Here is a 14,175-nt window from a genome sequence, read left to right as displayed (position 1 = left end):
CTACAATTTGTCATTCCTAGGTCTCCTTTCCATGTACCAGATAATTAGGTGATGAAAAATTAATAATTCTATCCATGCTGTGACAGATAGATCAAAGAACCTATAGTTTGTAAAAAGGAACACCGATATCATCATTTCCATATGTCATCAGGTTATATAGTTAGTAGCTTTTTTATTTATGTGTCTGTGTGTGATTAATGCAATTACATTTGTATATGTGTGTACACGTATTAATCGTAATGACACACAACACAGTAAATATACGTTTATACAACAATTTTATTCGTACTCTATCTCAGGTAAAAACTGTGAAAAAATACACATCTTTCAATTTATTTGCTTTTATGACACATGCCTGACTAACGTTATAAAATATTAAGTATTTTACAAAATAAAATGTTTGCTATAATTTGTAACAATTCTATCACTTTTTCTGGTATAATTTTAATACCGCGATAATTTTTATTTCATTAAAACACGTTAGCGTTACTCAGAAAGTAACAATTCGCCACTTTTTTGTAATGTTAAAGTAAGATATTGGAATTTTTACTACATTATTAATAAAAACTTAACACTCTGAACTAGCAAAGACTTCTCTTTATGTCAAAATTATCTAATTCTTGTCTGAAATTTGACGAAAGCGAGAAGGAGAGTTTTAAAATCCAGTGCAACAAAAAAAAAAGAAACGCCTATACTTAATTGCCAATTCAATTTTCAATAATCTACGATTCAAATAAGTAAAGCGCGTTACTTTTCTCAAGCCAGTTTAATCTTTCACAAAGTTATAATTGATGCTTTTCACACACTTATCTTCGATTCCAGCAAAATGCGCCCAGATAAATGATACACCGATAAAAATCAGGGTTTTTTTTCGTCATAAGGAATACCGATAACGCAAGACGCGATAAAATCTGCATCAGCAAGACGCATCGTCTCCTCGGGAAGAAAGCGAGTCGCGTAAAAGCGTTATCGTTCAATATTTTGAGAACCGGCTGACCCGTCGAGGATAAAAGATACGACCCGGTTGCGCGAGGTTAACGCATTTGACATTTCTATAATCAGCTGTCGCGCTCAATATGGCTGCCCGCGCAAGACGCGCTTTCCTCCGCAACGCTGGAGAGACGCCTACATCAGGACGATTGGGACGTGAACGTGGTTGAACGCGATCGAGGGACTCCTCCGTACTGCGAATCGCGAGGATATCCCAGCGAGAGGATATTCACGATGGCGGGCAACGACGTAGTGCTGGAGGGATTTATATGCCCTATATGCATGACCGATTTCAAGGCGCCCAATCACCTGACCAAACACTTCGAGGAGATTCACAACGACGATCCGGAGATCCTGAGATCGCTGAAAGGTACGTACGCGCGTGCACGTACCTCTCGACAACGTGCCTCGGACAAGCGGAACGAGAGCTCGCGGATTTCTAGCGGCCGCCTTCATCGGTGTTAAGTTCACTGTGCAGATGTACGGAACGAATTGTCGGAATATCGATTTTTATTTTAGATCTGTTTGGCAAAGCCAAGAAGAAGATCCTGAAGCAGGACGATATCCCGGAGGCGTTTCCAAGCGCGATACCGCAGGACAAGAGACGGAGTCCTGAGATCAATTGGGGACCACAAGAAATAGGTATCGCTGTGGTACTTGTACGGGCCAAGAAGCTAGTTTTCATAAGAAAAAGTTTTCTTATCAAAATTCCCAAACAGTCAGATTTTTAGCTCTTCAGTTTCCTAAAATCAGTATTTGGAAATTGCGTGCAGCATTTGCAAGTGGCGAGATACGCGATTGAATTTAATTTATCGTAATCGATTTCTGAAAACTATTCCAGGTGCAATTACATCTCACACAAAGTATTTTAAGGGTGTGAGAAACGCTCGGCTAGAGAGATACGCGTATGAAACAAATAAGCTTCTCATAAGGCTAGACAAATTATTAAATAACTTACCGTCTGATCCTGTCGATAGAAAAGGTGAGAAAATTTATATAAATTCTTTCTTATCGAATCTACTAATATATCCCTTGTATCTTGCTTGTACAATTGATGCGTGACGTAAATGAAATTTTTCAACAGCTCACGAACGCACCGTTGTACCGTGGATCGATGAAAAGGATGTGAAATTGTGTCCTAATTGTGCTAAGAGCTTTCATCTGGCAAGACGAAAACATCACTGTAGATTATGTGGGGCGGTTATGTGCCATAATTGTACAGTATTTTTGTCCCTGATCGATGCGCGTATGTAACACGTGTAACATTATAATCATCTACGAAATGATTTAAATGTATTCCTAACATTACACTTGGCTAATACGTTTTTTTACAGGAAAAATGACTAGTCCTGTATCGATACAAGATGATTCCGCTCTGTCTCCTACGTCGGAACGAGCATTCACCGAGAGGGTAACACGTGCGGGTATTGGTCTCACAAAATTAGCGCGTTCACCTTCCAACGGTAGCCTGAACAGCGTTCTATCGCTGGTCAATGATCCGGCTAGCGGTGAACAGCATTTTAGAGTTTGTACTCACTGCATAAACTTGCTCGATGCAAGGGAGATGCAGAAAGCGAAGCAATTCGACAAACCGATCATTTGCGAATTCTACGAGAAAATGAGGGAATACATGAACGAAGCGTCGCAGTATTTAGCGATGTACAACAAAATGTGGGAATCGTTGAAGTATGTCAACTTATATTTAAGATAATCTATCTTTATCTGCACAATATAATATACTGCATTAAAAAAATACACCGAGCGATTACCTTCATGTGCAACTTATCAGTTATAAAACCTAGTATCTCGAAGGAACTTATATTAGAATGCTTATAAAACTGTTTTAGAGAAGGCGAGACTATATACGGTTTAGAAGATGCGCAATCGTTACGGGTCAAACTGGCAAAGTTGGGGGAAAACATCGATGCGACCAGTAAAAGAATTCTAGTCCATGGCGTGAAGAAAGGTACGGAGGATTCGCAGGAGGCATTGGGACAAGAATTGAGGCTATATCAGATGGTTAGAACATCGGCAATGATATTTCTGAAAGAGGAGTTGTTAGCTCTACAGCCCTTGCCCTCGGTAGAAGAATATGCAGCTTTACAAGAGGAACGTCAGAAAAGGATAGAGGCCCGAATAGCGTACGAGCGGCAATTGGAGGAAGAACAACGAGAGAAACCGAAAGAACAGCGCAAGAAAGATACATGGAATTTAGACAGCAGTCCATCTTTGAAAACCAGTCAGGTAACATATACTAACAAATTAGTGGATAATTGAGGACACAAATTCCAAATTATAGTCAGATCTAATGTCAGAGTCACGCAAAAAACTTAATATCCGACCCAGTCTTTATTTTATGCTCTTAGCTTTTTTTATGTAGTATAATTATTAATTAATATCTGATATTTTTCAAAATACAAGATATCTATTTCTTACTAAAAAAGATAAATTTGCATAGGCTAAGATTTCGTTGTCAAATTATCGATTAATCATTTGTTGATTCATTCAAGTTTCGTTGTAATTGTTTTTAAATTTTTAGGCACAAGCGATGGTGACTCAATCTCAAGGCTGGGGTCCGTCTCATATTACACCCATCATGTCTTCCTCCATGGATCCAATAATCGAACAAATGAGCAATCTTCGCGCGTACATTAAACAAGCCCGCGACGATTGCAAGTACGACGAGGTCGCAACGCTAGAAAACAATCTTCGAGAACTTCAAAGTGCCTACTTTGCTATGACACAAAGTAATAGTAATGACGGGTAGACATATTCGAATAACACATTTCTTACACTTTGGCATGTAAAATGTTGAATTCTTCTACAGTGTGTTACCTATTAATTTGCAAAGTATTTAATAAAAATCTTCTCGAAACAAAATCTTAGAGCACGCATTATATAATGAATAAATACTCAAATATAATTAAATATATAAGAATATAATCTGCAAGATATTTCGATATAAAGATTCCTTATACATCATGTTCCTTCTAGTTTTCGTATTCATCAAAATTACTTGTTTTCCCATACTTATAAATAATTAAATTTTGAGAAATCTACTACACACACACACATTAATTATTTTCTTTAAAACTTGCAAATTTTGTAAAAATATGAGTTCTTGTTCTCACAATGTTACAAATTTATTTGTGCAAATACTCGCAAAAAAAATTAACCTTTTTGTTACACTTTTGACAATTTATTGATGCATAGAGAAATACATTTTATTTGAGTGGAATAAATCGTGAAGAATGAGTGGCACCAATACCAGGTCTACCGTGTTTAACAGGTTTGTACGTAACGGAGAATTCTCCAAGATAATGGCCAATCATTTCTGGTTTGATTTCAACCTGGTTAAAGGTCTTGCCATTATATACGCCAACAATCGAGCCAACCATTTCTGGAACGATAATCATATTACGCAAGTGCGTCTTGACAATCTCAGGCTTTTCGTTAGGCGGAGTCTCCTTCTTTGCCTTGCGTAGCTTCTTGACAAGAGCCATGGATTTTCTTTTCAGACCGTGAGAGAAGCGCCTACGTGCTCTCGCATGCATCAAATCCATCAGCTGTTCACTGGAAAAAATTTGTCAAAATGATAACTTTTCCTTTATCATTTCTCCATGTTCGAACAATTTAAAGGATGTATCATAAAAATAAGCTGTTTACGTAAAATTAAATAAATCTTGTTCTATCTCGAACTTGTGTGTGTGTGTTAAAAGAAACCTAAGAATGTAGATTGCAATACTATTTATTGGAAGGTTAAAAAATTGTTATATAGGTTATGTTCTGACAATCAATATTACTTTGGCATGTCCAGGAGTTGGTCGAGATCGACCCCCCGGAAGGTAAACTTCCTGAAGGTCCTCTTCTTCTTCTGAGTTTCATCCGTCTATGAAAAATACAGAGAAAAAAAATAATAATTTAATATTCGTTAGATGCGTGTGTGATAATCCCATGTGGTACTTAAATATTATTTTACCGATATATTTAAAGAATCAAGCAAACCGTATAATTCGTGCAATTACGCTTCGCATAATCGATGTGTGAGAATTTCTCGGATTTAATTTATTAAATTACAAAACCTACCTCAGCCATTTCTACGCTTTATACGGAGAAAAGACTCACGCCAAAGAACAACAATAAAGAACGAAAGAACAGATTTCTCCAGCGGAATAGCGGAAAGTGTGCACTGTGCAGGAGCTGTTAGAAACAAAAATGTCACTAGCTAAAAAACTCTAGACAACAAACTCTACTATTGGACGTCGGGATGTGGTATAAGGGTAAGGGTGCATCCCCATGATGGAGGAAGAAATAGCGGAACGGAATTAAAACGGAAACACTCTGATTGGCTAATATCCCTATCTAGAGAGCCTCAACCTGGAGATTAGCCAATCAGAGTAATTCCGTTTTCTGTTCCGCTATTTGGACGAGTTTTTAACTCGCCCTTTCTTTCTCCCATGGGGATACAGGCCAAGAGCCTTCTTCACGATTTAAAATAAAAATTAAGCTTAGAATCACAGATCTTTCACAAATATAAGAATTTCCGTTTTTTTTAAATGCAATAATAATCTTATTTTACTCAATGCAAGCTCTAGGTAAATATACAACTAATTGCAGAGATCTCTGGAGATTTCTTTTTCCTCCGTTTTCCTGGGGTTCGATTCTGTATCTTGGGACGAGGTGAAAATTACAAAAGTGAGGAAATTCACTAGAGAATCTATAATTTCATTTGTCGAAATCTAGTAAATCCCGTTTACGCGAAGGAATTATCGTAAGTTATATAAGTATAGGGACTCTAGAGTCCTTTCTTATTAAGGTGATCCTAAAGCCGTGATCCTAGCCGGTTTTTTCGGTTTTTTTCTTAGCACTAATTTTAATTGGCTTTATAGAAATGCAAAATTCTTGTCTAGAATTCATGGTGGTCGAATTCATATGTGGTGGTCGTCACGTATAACAAAAAATATTAATTTTTTTTCGTTTTCGATATAAATTCGACCACCATGACCTAGATTTTGATGCGTACTTTAATTCTAAACAAGAATTTTGTATTTATATAAAGCCAATTAAAAGATTAGTGCTAAGAAAAAACCGGTTAGGATCACGGCTTTAGTACCACCTCGGCTCCAGGGGGTGTCAAATCTTGACTGTCCATAGGCAATCTATGTTTACTAGGTCTATGGACCGGATGGTGACTGTCACTAGCGCCACGCGGACATTAGGCGATCCACGAACATTCCTGTATGGAGGAGGAGGCGGATAAGGAGTTACATCTGTGTTTGTTCAATCACCACTTTTTCTCTCTCTTTCTCTAATCGAAGTTTTTATATATTTTGTACAAGAATGTAAGTTCGACATTATGAATACTGACATTTTATCACTTAGGATATAATTGAAAAAATAAGCGACGAATATATCGGATCCCTTAAATATGCTTCAAAAAGTGACAAAAATACAACGAGTAAGCAAATCTTATTTTCGAACAGAGTTTTACTATTTCATGTATATTGTTAAACAAACTTGATGTTCACCGAAGTGTTTGTACACAGAATCATCATTGATGTCGTCGAATTTTCGAATACCAGCACTTACCACCGAAGTATCCTTTAGAAATGCCAATGGGATACAGTTAACACTGGAAGAGAAAGCAAGCACGAATCTGTCAAATGCCAACATCATAAACTTTGCGTTGCGAAGCGGAAGGCATTTTAATGTTAGTCTGTGTTTAACGTTAGTCTGTGCAATTCTCTTTACATGGATTATATCGGGAGCTTCAGTTTCTCTCATCGTATCGGCGTGTATTCTGATACAGCAGTGTAAATCATTCGTCACCTCTATCAAGCAGGGTAAATTTTAAATTTTTAATAAAAAATGAAGTTTTTAACAGAAACCATTTTTTAAAGGGATAAAATTGTGTTTGTTAATACATATATTGTCTTACAGATACGCTATTGGTTGTAGAATCAGTAGGTGTACATATCGAAAGTAAGAGAGGATTTGGCATTTTTACATCGACAGAATTTTTACCATGGGACATAGTGGAAGATGTATTTATTAATGAAGTCATAAAAGGAGTAAGTTCATATATCTGTGTTTGTATGCACTGTAGAGAGAAAATAATTCAAACTTTTAAATGATTGTTTTTAGCAAAGGGTGCTTTATTGTCTTGCATTTATCGTGAAAGGATCAGTCGGTAGGCAGGACTTGAGAAGATTAGTTCCAGTGTTCCAAGATCTATTGCCTGAAAGAAAATGCCTGGAATATATGTACGAACGCTTAGCCAATTTGATTGGCTCGAACAAGAGAAAGAGTCTCTGTTAACCATTCCTGGCTCTTATTGGCTGTGTCACAAAAAGAACATATACAAGTTTATCTTTAGATACCACCGTACAATGAAGTAAGAAAATTTGGTATCGCCTTACTGTTAATTTTCGAAAACTTCACTTACATGTATTTTCAGAAATACCATGCAATTTTCATACGGACGAGAATTATTAAAAATTATTAGAAGAATCATAAAGTGTCATCCAACGCAAGGTCAACAATTTGGCACGCAACACCTTCTTGTTACTTACAGTATCCTTTTCTTATTGTTATTGATATTCCTTTCTAGATAAGTAAGACTTTTTAAAAAGAATAAATTCCTTTACTCTAACACTATTTTTTAATTAATACAGACTGTACATCTTGGACTCGTCAAGACAAAATGTTTGCAATAATGAAATTCCAGCAGCGAACTAATGCTGCGGCGTTTTCACACGCGTTTGTATTAACTATAAGAACTTTGTCGTCAACGGAAAACTCGTTATTTGATTTAAAATATCCCATTGTTAAAGAAGCTGACGCCGGTACCACATTTAAAGATTTGAATGCCTCTTTGGATACTGAAGAGAAAATGATCAATACCGCGATATCCACCACTGACAAAGTACCCCCAAGTAATGCTGCAATATGTCAAATTAAAAAAATAGATCAAATTTCAAAATATAATGCTTTCGAGGATGTATTGGATCAAGCTTTGAAAACAACAATCGATTCTTTTCAAGATGACGACATAAGGGACTCTGCAATCTTTCGTGAAAATCTGGATGAGAGAATTGAAAGTGGCGCAACTACAGCTGAAATGCGTCTTGTTGATAAACATAATACAGAATGTCATAATAATATGCAAGAAAGTAAGTCTATAAACTGTATTACTGAAAGATGTGAGAAAAACATAGAACAATGTTCCACTGAGTGCGTACAAGAACAATCTTTAAGAGCAAAGAAGACAGATGAAATTGAAATTGAAAAGGCACATGGAATAGAAGAGGCGAAAGAAACAGAATTGGTAGAAATACAGAAACAAAATCAACATGTACAAGATGTTCAGAAATACAAAATATCTTCTTCGTTAAAACCTTCTCTTACAGAAATAACAAAAGGTAGTGATGAGTTAGACAGTTTAGATGACAAAGAGATGACCAAGGGTGAAAATATTGTAGATTCTAGTAATGTACTAACGTATCAATCTTTAATTGAGAAAGAGACAGAGGGTGCAAAACCTAACTTGATTATGGATCAACCGGTACAAAAGAATCTGCAGACTGAGACAAAGGATATAAATAAAGATATAAATAAAGATTGTGTTCAAAAAGTGATTAAAGGGAACAACAAGTCTGTACACACAAAACAAAAAGAGATTTGCAATGAGATGGCAAACTTAGAAGTCCAAGAGAATGATAGGCAACATACTAAAACTACAATGAATATTAACGATAAACAATCAGAAGATAATGTGCACAGTAGTAAGTCGTACAAAATTCGTAAACAAAAAAGCAGAGAGTCCGAGAGAAAAACCATACCCGACAAGGTTTTGCGTTCCTCTAATATTACCGATTTAGTGATGGAGGGCCTAATGTTTACTATACGACAAGATCAGGATAGCGTAGCCGTCATTGAACAAAAGACCAAATTAGAAGTGGATGAAGTCTTGGAAAATTCGGAGAAAGTTGAAACGAAAGCTGGAGAAAAATGTTTATTAAATTCAAGCTTACTGAGGTTGGAGAACTTAGTAACCATGATCGACTCTCCACGCAATAGAGACAAACAGCATAAAAATCAGCAAGAAATCAGCAACGGTGCAAATCTATCGTCGTTTAATGCTTTTCCTAGTGACGCTGTACATAATGTAAATACTAATTATGTTGATATAGGAATGGACAAATCAAGTGTTTCTAATTATGATAGGCATAATGCGATGAATCATTTAAATCTGTATCAGCCGCAATGGCAGCATCAATGCGTCCCCTTTAGCATTAAGAATAATAGCGATAGTTGCTCGGCAGGAATATCGACAGAAAAACGCGAACAATTAATGGAGTGGCAAGGCGATGACAATGGACAGGACAAAAATGATAAAAATAACACCGAAATGAGAAAACAAGAAGACGATATTATTCCCGAGATTTCATCATTTAAGAAAATAAATGCAGAACTGCGGGATACAAATTCACTGATCAGAAATATCGAAGAGATAGACAAACGTGATAAATTAACGGATGGACATAAATCTGCGCTATATTCCTCATTAAATCCAAATGGAATGTCTACGAAAACAACTTCTGTAATCTCTAAAGAATCTAATTTGATTAACTTATTTCAACAGGGGGCAAACGTACCCAGGATAGTTTCGGACAAGGCTATCACCACTAAGCAAATGCCACCTGCCTTGCAGAAGGCCCTGCGACACACATGTAGAGCACGTAGGTTTTCGTCAACAATCGGCAGTGGAATGTTGCAGCAGGACGAACAGAAAATGCAACACATGGCATTGGCAGGGAACACAATTTCCGAAGCGGATGTCTTGTTGGAGGATAAATATACGGATCCTAATATAGCGAATAACTCATTGTCTATCAAGTTAGCAATTGATTCTGAAAGACTAAAGCGCGACAACGAGAAATCTCGTGTAACGATCGATAAGGATGTTCCAGAGACTAGTAGAGATACACGCGTGAAGAATTCAAAGGGAAAAAACGAGACTCCTCGCACTTTACGAAGGAGTTCGTCATCAAAGCACGGTTCGCCGAGAAAATTACAGGATATCACAGAGGAATTTTATTACGACCTATTGCATGTACATAACAAAGACAATGCCATTCGACAGAGATGCCTCAGGCAAAAACAAAGGTCTTTGAACAATCTCGACGGCATTAAAAGTGGCGGTAAAGTGCGTATAGAAATGTTAAAGTTTATTCAGGACATCACGGAGGGTGCTAGAGTGGTGGTGAGACGGCTGAATATAGACAATAAACCCAATTAGATAAAAATTCTATTTCAATTTAACAATGTGCGCTCATTAAAAAACGCCGATCTATGTATAAGGAAATAGCTTATATCACACTCGCACTCACATACACTTTATTGTACGTTACATAAATACTACATATTCTCTAAATCATGATAAATAGGTAACATAACTTCTGATCACACTTAATATCTTACTCTTATCTTAATCCTTATAGAATTGATTAATAAACATGCCGTTGCCATTAGTACGAATTGTACACAAGTTCTTATCAAGGATTCTATTATTTTAATTTTTTCAAGAAACGGGTGTTTAAAGAAAAATGTTTTTTTCAAATTTTTATTTATTGTTGTCACGATTCTTTCATTAATAAAGATATAATAAAATTAATATTTGGAATATTGGTTGAAGAAGATTTATTAAAAAAGTGATGTAAATGCTATTCCTAGCATTGTTTCTATGAGAGGACAGTATGTATTTCTTTTAGAGTTAAAATTTGATATTTCGTTATTTTTTTTTACAGCAGTCTGTCAGTATACTCATGCATTTTAATTCAGATGACCATTTCATTCAATATTTAAGAAATGTAATTGGGAAATAAGAATAATGTAAAGAACAAGGAATTAATTTCGACATGTAGAAAGTTATGTTTTAATCTATAAATATGTTTTTATATTAATATAAATATATTGTCACGTGCTCAAATATTAAAATTTGTTGTAATAATTGAACAAAAAAATTATCGATATGGAGATTAATCGAGTTTGAAATTAGATTCGATTAATCGAATCTAAAAGCATTGAAAAACTAATCAATTTCATTAAAAAAAGCATCAAGCGTTGATCGGCTTTTGTACAGCTATATTTGTGGTAGCACAATTGTTGCTTGAAACCCAAAAATTGTTTACACGATATTAATTTGAAACGAGATAAATATATATTCGGGTGCTGGGAAAAAGGAGAGAGAGAGAGAGAGAGGAGAGAGACACAGAGAGAAAGTACAGATTCTGAGTGCAAAAGGTGCAAGTACATGAAAATTAACAGCGGGAGAAGTGTTGATATTCGCATGGAGTAATGTTAGTAATGTGCGAGAATCGACAGTTTTCCGAAATAAGTATTACGTGCTACCCTTTAATGCAATATGGATAACATCACGGATTTTCACAATATCACGGACATCGTGAGTATAAAAAACGGTGCATTTTATTAAGCGACTTTAATCGCGCGAGGATGCACGTTCGACAATGTGAGGTTAAGTTGGGTTAGGTTGCAACATTAGATTCTAATTCTATGTGTATGAAAAGCACAAATACTCTACTTTTTAAATATTTTTTAAACATTTCTCCTAATCCGAATTGTCAAGCTTGTAAAGCATATAAATTGTCCCTCAAAACTTTTTCAACGGCCGGAAAGCTTTCGCGATCACGCTGACGTGCCGGTAGCGTGGTCGTTTTTGTCTTCCTGTAGATTTGCTTTTTTTGCAAATTTAGCTGAATATCACGTACTTCTCATTTTTTTTTTCCTTTTTCCTTAGTGTCTAATTGTATTTATTTTTTTTTTGGAGTGCAGAAAGTGCAACATAATTCTGTCGGAAAGAAATTGATTTTATACTACTTACTGAGAAAAATCAATGGTGATTATAATTATTATTACTGTTTTCTTGTCCTTATCTTTCGCTTTATTTTTATGTCGATTAAAGTACAAGCGTATTAAAAAACGTTTATGTACATACTATGGAATTCCTGTGTTTTCCGGGCTATTTTTGCAACTTTTTTTTTCAATCCTTTGAGGGACATGATTTAATCAAGAAATGATTTTCAGGAAGACGATTACAAGATAAAGAGAGAAAAAGATTCAATTTCTTTATTGAAACAGAAAATGTGTAAGACGCAGTAAGTGTTTCCTGTGTTTTTTTTATTAGATTAATTTTGATATGCTATCAATATATGTGATACAAATATCATGAAGAAGTTTAATAGAATTTTTATCTATTTCAGTGATTTAATTAAGCAGTATGCTAAAAATATGAAGCAAATTAATGATTTGAAATCAGATTTGGAAAATGCAAAAAAGGACAAAAAACACATGATAACAAATTATGGAACTTCTCTGCACAAAATAAGGGAGTTGGAACTTGTAAATAATATAATATTCTAGATTATTTATTATTAGTATACTTTTAAATTATTTATAAAATAATATAATAATGGCCTTCTGTAAATACAAAAGAATTGCAACTTTTCAAGCTGATATTTAGAAACATGCAAAATTATAAAACAGAGTATTGACGCGTTTTCTATTTGTGGCACGTATTAAAAATTTTGTTATGTTTATTCACGATTTTTGAATTCTAAAGTAGTCAATTTTGATAATCATGTTTAATATTGATGATTATTTAAGTTCAGCTCTCGGAAAATCCTGTGATCTTGTTAGATCAGATTAATGAAGTTCACTGTGCTTTTGACAAGCAAACATCATGCTAAGTACTAAAAAAGGAGAGAAAAAGAAACAGGTTCATAGGTTCTGTTAAATAAATTTTATCAGATAAAATCACAGAGTGATAACTTATTAAGAGGTGACGCTTGCAAAATCATTTTTGGGATATTGCGGATAATGAAATTTTTTATGTATGACTAAGCAAGTTTCGGTGACTATTGGCTTGAAAGGTTAATTGTTTCTATTGTTTTTGTTAGCTGAATTTTGTCTGGAAAAATCATTTTATATCAATATGTACCGGCGAGCGCAGATTTTAGTACTATACAAAATTTACAATGAACAGATATATATTTTTGTAACATATGTATAGTTATTTATAGCATTAATTTCGGTTTCTTTTTTTAATTCTTTGTAAATAAATGTTAGCTATAATATCAGACTGGTAGAGATTAAAAATATGAATGTTATATTAGTGTATAATTATATCGCTTTATATATCTGCGCTTGTTTGCTCATACTGACTGCTCATATTGACGTGAATGTCTCTGATTAGATTTTTCTATAAGCGAGTTATTTTTTATTTTATTTATTGTCGTGTTTTATATGTTGGCAATAATATTTTTAAAAATTCAGAAAATTGGAGAAGACAAAAAAAGAGACGAAAAAAGAGAACAAGAGTTAGAAAACAAGATAAATGAATATGAGATAAAAACAGCTGCAGATAAACAGACTATACTACAATTAGAATGTAAAATAAAACAGCTGGAGGACGAATGTTCTGCTAAAGTTATGGAATACGAGCTGCAAAAGTCAATTTTTGAAGGTACCGACCAAATAAATATTTCTTTCGTACATTTATTATTATTATTTATTATTTGATAAATACAGAATATTAAATTTGTTCATTTACGTTTAAAGATAAAATTCATTCTTTCTTTACAGACAAAATTAAAGATTTAGAACATGAATATAAAAAGTCAAAAGCAATATCCATACCCAAGAAAAAGGAGAAAAAGATAATTTCTACAGACTCTGATATACCTAAACCAAGTATAGGTAAGTACAAAACTAAAAGCAAATGTTTTCTCTATTCGGTTATATTCTTACTATGTGAATTAATATTCCCAGGTACAAAATCAACTTCAGATATCGGTATTAATGTATCATTGGGCGATAACGAATTGAGCGTAAAACGCAAAGTTCAAGACAAAAGCATTTTGACTGACGAATTTTATAACATAAAAGACGATCCACATCCATTGTTTTGTGCAAAATGTGAAGCTCATTTGTCCCCGGATTTAACTCCTGAAAAGATATGCAAAACCATGAGCACATTCCCAGAATTAATTGAGAGAGATTTGTCTCCTCTATCGAAAAAGATTTTTTCGCCGCTGTGTTCATTACCCAGTAAGTAGCAATCATTGTCATATTACTCATCTATATATGTATATATATATATATAAA

At 34.6% G+C, this 14,175-nt stretch overlaps 4 protein-coding genes across 4 annotated transcripts; 3 read left to right on the top strand and 1 right to left on the bottom strand.

Moving 5' to 3' along the window:
- Nucleotides 1-654: 654 nt before the first annotated feature.
- LOC112463885 (rabenosyn-5) lies at nucleotides 655-3,944 on the top strand. The gene is made up of 7 exons (XM_025030562.1): nucleotides 655-1,360; nucleotides 1,510-1,632; nucleotides 1,832-1,972; nucleotides 2,075-2,236; nucleotides 2,325-2,676; nucleotides 2,838-3,234; nucleotides 3,530-3,944. Exons 1-7 carry the CDS (start codon nucleotides 1,225-1,227, stop codon nucleotides 3,755-3,757), a joined length of 1,539 nt encoding a protein of 512 aa, XP_024886330.1. The 5' UTR covers nucleotides 655-1,224; the 3' UTR covers nucleotides 3,758-3,944.
- Nucleotides 3,945-4,167: 223 nt separating this feature from the next.
- LOC112463872 (40S ribosomal protein S15) lies at nucleotides 4,168-5,187 on the bottom strand. Its single transcript, XM_025030538.1, has 3 exons — nucleotides 5,077-5,187; nucleotides 4,794-4,879; nucleotides 4,168-4,563 (listed from the first exon to the last, which is right to left on the bottom strand). The coding sequence occupies exons 1-3, from the start codon at nucleotides 5,083-5,085 to the stop codon at nucleotides 4,215-4,217; spliced, it is 444 nt and encodes a 147-aa protein (XP_024886306.1). The 5' UTR covers nucleotides 5,086-5,187; the 3' UTR covers nucleotides 4,168-4,214.
- Nucleotides 5,188-6,207: 1,020 nt separating this feature from the next.
- On the top strand, nucleotides 6,208-10,524 carry LOC112463880. The gene is made up of 6 exons (XM_025030550.1): nucleotides 6,208-6,448; nucleotides 6,537-6,833; nucleotides 6,931-7,061; nucleotides 7,135-7,384; nucleotides 7,448-7,563; nucleotides 7,665-10,524. The coding sequence occupies exons 4-6, from the start codon at nucleotides 7,239-7,241 to the stop codon at nucleotides 10,289-10,291; spliced, it is 2,889 nt and encodes a 962-aa protein (XP_024886318.1). The 5' UTR covers nucleotides 6,208-6,448; nucleotides 6,537-6,833; nucleotides 6,931-7,061; nucleotides 7,135-7,238; the 3' UTR covers nucleotides 10,292-10,524.
- A 496-nt stretch (nucleotides 10,525-11,020) lies between these two features.
- Nucleotides 11,021-14,126, top strand: LOC112463867 (intracellular protein transport protein USO1-like). Its single transcript, XM_025030529.1, has 6 exons — nucleotides 11,021-11,455; nucleotides 12,097-12,167; nucleotides 12,273-12,411; nucleotides 13,345-13,534; nucleotides 13,654-13,767; nucleotides 13,840-14,126. Exons 1-6 carry the CDS (start codon nucleotides 11,417-11,419, stop codon nucleotides 14,124-14,126), a joined length of 840 nt encoding a protein of 279 aa, XP_024886297.1. The 5' UTR covers nucleotides 11,021-11,416.
- The last annotated feature ends 49 nt before the right edge of the window (nucleotides 14,127-14,175 follow it).

The sequence above is a fragment of the Temnothorax curvispinosus genome, unplaced genomic scaffold (genome assembly GCF_003070985.1).
Source record: "Temnothorax curvispinosus isolate PA1 unplaced genomic scaffold, ASM307098v1 QBEX01001469.1, whole genome shotgun sequence".
Classification (NCBI taxonomy): Eukaryota; Metazoa; Arthropoda; class Insecta; order Hymenoptera; family Formicidae; genus Temnothorax; species Temnothorax curvispinosus.
Note: the sequence above shows the minus strand (reverse complement) of the source record. Positions and strands in the feature narration are given on the sequence as shown.

Coding starts and splice junctions, on each gene's coding strand:
- LOC112463885 (XM_025030562.1), top strand. CDS start 1,225: ATGGCGGGCAACGACGTAGTGCTGGAGGGATTTATATGCCCTATATGC. Junction 1,973..2,074: donor TGATCCTGTCGATAGAAAAG/GTGAGAAAATTT, acceptor ATTTTTCAACAG/CTCACGAACGCACCGTTGTA. Junction 2,677..2,837: donor AAAATGTGGGAATCGTTGAA/GTATGTCAACTT, acceptor AAACTGTTTTAG/AGAAGGCGAGACTATATACG.
- LOC112463880 (XM_025030550.1), top strand. CDS start 7,239: ATGCCTGGAATATATGTACGAACGCTTAGCCAATTTGATTGGCTCGAA. Junction 7,385..7,447: donor AGATACCACCGTACAATGAA/GTAAGAAAATTT, acceptor ATGTATTTTCAG/AAATACCATGCAATTTTCAT. Junction 7,564..7,664: donor ACACCTTCTTGTTACTTACA/GTATCCTTTTCT, acceptor TAATTAATACAG/ACTGTACATCTTGGACTCGT.
- LOC112463872 (XM_025030538.1), bottom strand. Junction 4,564..4,793: donor CAACTCCTGGACATGCCAAA/GTAATATTGATT, acceptor AATTTTTTCCAG/TGAACAGCTGATGGATTTGA.
- LOC112463867 (XM_025030529.1), top strand. CDS start 11,417: ATGGATAACATCACGGATTTTCACAATATCACGGACATC. Junction 11,456..12,096: donor TTCACAATATCACGGACATC/GTGAGTATAAAA, acceptor AATGATTTTCAG/GAAGACGATTACAAGATAAA. Junction 12,412..13,344: donor AAATAAGGGAGTTGGAACTT/GTAAATAATATA, acceptor TTAAAAATTCAG/AAAATTGGAGAAGACAAAAA.